The sequence below is a fragment of the Orycteropus afer genome, unplaced genomic scaffold, assembly GCF_000298275.1.
Source record: "Orycteropus afer afer isolate SDZICR_OR568_19922 unplaced genomic scaffold, OryAfe1.0 scaffold00168, whole genome shotgun sequence".
NCBI classification, from domain to species: domain Eukaryota; kingdom Metazoa; phylum Chordata; class Mammalia; order Tubulidentata; family Orycteropodidae; genus Orycteropus; species Orycteropus afer.
In genome coordinates, this window is record NW_006921755.1 from 1,621,384 (window position 1) to 1,625,311 (window position 3,928).

Consider the following 3,928-nt stretch of genomic DNA (forward strand, 5'->3'; position numbering starts at 1 on the left):
CAGGATTATCTTCTGTATCTGGGTTAATTGGTTCCCCTTTTCTTTGTTGAAGAGGGTTTGTGTAGTCTTTATGCCTATTCTGCCATCTTACTGGAACTCCATAAAGAAAATACTTTTATAAAGTTTTGGTGCAGAATTTATAATCTTTGCTTTTTGAAATTTCAGAATCAGAGCTATGTTGGTAGCAAACAGTCTCTCATGCCTTGGAGCCCTATTGATGGGATTTTCAAAACTGGGACCAACTCACATTCTCATAATTTCAGGAAGAGGCATTTCAGGACTCTACTGTGGTAAGTCTTACACACACACACACATACACAAAATCTTTTAATATTATTCTAAAGACAGATGTTTTAACATGCAGGATATTTTTGAAACTGAGATGGTAACAGAAAAAGTAATGCCATATGTAAAGTAAAAATCCTGAGTGATGGCAGTTTGGGACCAGTAAGTGGGAATTATGGTGCTATGGTCTTGTCCAGATGATGGCACCATATCTAGTTTGATGGTCTTAAATTATCTAACTCTGATTCTCAGTTTCCTCATTCATTAAATGTAAAATGCTCAGCATAGAATCTGACATACAGGAAGCAGCCAAGAAATGGTTGTTGTTTTTTGGTGCTACTGAATCAGTTCTGATTCATAGACAACCCCTGCACAAAAGAACGAAACACTGCCTGGTCCTGTGCCATCCTCAAAAATCATTGCTGTGTTTGATCATTGTAGCCACTGTGTCAATCCATCTCAATGTGGATCTTCCCCTTTTTCGCTGACCCTCTACTTTACCAAGCATGATATCCTTCTCCAGGGATTGGTCCCTTGTGATAATATGCATGACTGAAGTACAAAAGATGAAACCTGGCCATTCTCATTTCTAGGGAGCATTCTGGCTGTACTTCCCTGAAACAGATTTGTTCCTCTTTCAGGCAGTTCATGGTATATCCAATGTTCTTTGCTAACACCACAGTTTAAATGCATCAATTACTCTTTGGTCTTCCTTGTTCACTGCCCAGCTTTTGCATGCAAATGAGGTGATTAAAAAGACCATGGCTTGGTTCAAGTACACCTCAGACTTCAAAGTGACAACTTTGATCTTTAACTCTTTAAAAGAGCTCTTTTGCAGTGCATTTGCCCAGTGCGATACATCTTTTGACTTTATGACTTACATCTTTTGACTTTATGACTGCTGATTCCATGGGTGTCAATCATGGATCCAAGTAAAATGAAACCCTTGACAACTTCAAACTTTTCTCCATTTAGAATGAGGTTGCTTATTGGTCCATTTGTGAGAATTTTCGTTTTCTTTATGTTGAGGTGTAATCCATACTGAAGACTGTAGTCTTTGATCTTCATCAGTGAGTGCTTCAAGTCTTCTTCACTTTCAACAAGCAAAGTTGTGTCATCTGCATATTGCAGGTTGTTAATGAGTCTATCTCCAACCCTGATGCCACATTCTCCTTTATATAGTGCAGCTTCTTGGATTATTTGCTCAGTAGGCAGATTGAATAAATATGGTTAAGGGATAAAACCCTGTCACATACTTTTCCTGATTTTAAACCATGCAGTATCCCCTTCTTCTGTTTGAACGACTGCTTCTTGGTCTATGTACAGTACAAGTAAGTGTTCTGGAATTCCCATTCTTTGCAAAGTTTTCCATAATTTGTTCTGGTTCACACAGTCAAATGCCTTTGCATAGTCAATAAAACACAGGTAGATATATTTCTGGTGTTCGTTGCTTTTGGCCAACATCCATCTGACACCAGCAATGATAGCTGTTATTATTACCTCTCTTGTGTAACGGACAAGGAGCTCTGGTGGTATAGTGGTTAAGGCATTTGGCAGCTAATCAAATGGCTGGTGGTTTGAACCTACCAGCTGCTCTGCAAAAGAAAGATGAGGCAGTCTGCTTTTGTAAAGGTTTACAGCCTCAAAAATGCATTGGGGGTTGCTCTGAGTTGGAACCGACTTGATGGCAATGACTTTGGTTTTCTCTCTGTGTGTGTGTGCGCGTGTGTGCGCGCGTGCATGCAATGGATGACAGGGGAGTGCTACGTTCAGAACCCCTAGCTCTGCCCCTATGGCCTACCTCCCTAATTATGTTTCTGTCTCTCTTTTCTGGCAAGACCTTGCCACCCTGGCCCATCTATCAGACCACCTTTCCTAGCCTTGGTTGATTCTAGAGGTGATACAGTGGCAGTGACCACAGGGGAAGGAATCAGCCAGGGACAACTGGTAGACAATTACCCTTGAGGAATTCACAGTGGAGAAAGAATGCCCGTCAGTGAACTCTCCATCTGAATAGCCAGAATCACTAGTTCTTAGAAACACTTTTCAAACTTCCTGAGGCAACTTTTCAGCAGAAGTCTGAGCAAAGAGAGTATTACTCAATTTCTAAAACAAATTGCCAAACCTTTAACTTCTCACTGCTAACAAAACCCTGATTCTGATGGCTCTGGCCTGAGCTTTTCCGAAGTTTAACCCAAATTGTAGCTGCCTTTTAAAGCACTAATATCCATGTGATATGTGCACCTCTCTCCATCACCCCTAACTATGATCTGCAGTCTTAATTACCAAAATCAATGGGACTCTTGGTTCTATGTACATATATGTGCATTTGAGGTGGGGAGGGGGGAGATGATTGTACAAATATGTATAAAATATTTGTGAACTTTTATCTGCAGATATTTTATCTGCATGTCTGCAGATAAAAGGCTGTCTTCAAAGATTAGTTGACACAAAAGTCTAAAATATCTGCAAGTTAGTAACTTATTTAAGTGTCTCTTTTCACTATTTTTAATGTTAATACAAATAACTGAAGGTCAGAGAAGCTTTATCAAGGTGAAGGGTCAACACACAAAGAGAGAAGAACTTTGGATTCAGACTGAATAAATTCTGATACTGTTTCTTTCTGTCTGGCTTTGAACAAACTAATTAACTCTGAACCTCAGTTTCCTCTTCTGTAAATGGAAGATAATAACATAATACCTATTAGAGAGACCCAGGTCATTATTCATCCTTCTTTTTTTTTTTTTTCAATAAAGAGTAAAAAGATCACGAAATATTTTTGGCCAAATTGAAAAGGCTATGTGTTGTGGAACAACCAATCACTAGCATACAAGTTGGTTGTACACTCTAACCATCTTTTAAGATTATGCCTGGTCCAATTCTGAACATTACATTGCTAAAAATGGTAATAAATAGAATCTGACTTCTGATCCACATGACTTCAGATCTGTGAGGGTGTCTACATTAATCTGTTCTTGAGTATAGTAGTGGGATTTATACAAACATAGTACAGCCTACAGTAGGGCCAAATAAATGCTTTTCTTTTCTTTTTTAAGATCAACATGTCACACATTAATGTAAAATTCAGCAGAAAAACAGTTACTAATGCTGTAAATGTTCATGTGAGATAATAAGACAATTTGAAGCATTGAAAAAGGTTGAAAATAGTTTCCAAAGAATATTTTACATAGCCATCATCCATTCCATTCGATTGGCAGTCTTTCTAAAACTCTAAAGGAAAGATATGATAAATCCTATTTTTAAATTTATAAGAAAATGCCAAATATTGAATTCGACCTTACCTTACTGATTGTCTCTTTTTATGAAATCAGCAAATGGTTGAGTACTCTACCATTTCCAAGTGATCACAGTGATCTGCATTTTAAAAAGCTACAGAAGGACTTCTGATAAGATGGCAGAATAAGCAGACAAGCTCCACAGGCCGTCTTCAACAAAGAAAAGAGAAATCAATTGACAGAGACACAGAAGGTAATCTTGGAGCCCTGAGCTTTGAAAAGAAGTATACAGAAGTGGATTAGGCAAGAACCAATGGAAAAACCTGAATGAAAACAGGACCTAAGAACAGGCTCCATTTGCTGAGGATGGAAGCTGACAATGGAAAAGGAGACAAGTGGTGAGTGTA

The 3,928-nt window shown here is 38.4% G+C and overlaps 1 protein-coding gene across 1 annotated transcript in view; it reads left to right on the plus strand.

Annotated features, from left to right (window-relative positions):
- The window catches only part of SLC2A2 (solute carrier family 2 member 2), a 56,363-nt gene that overhangs the window by 29,893 nt on the left and 22,542 nt on the right, over positions 1-3,928 (plus strand). Inside the window, exon 4 of the mRNA XM_007946657.2 lies at positions 166-290. Coding sequence (XP_007944848.1) covers positions 166-290 — 125 coding nt within the window. The remainder of the gene's footprint in view (positions 1-165; positions 291-3,928) is intronic.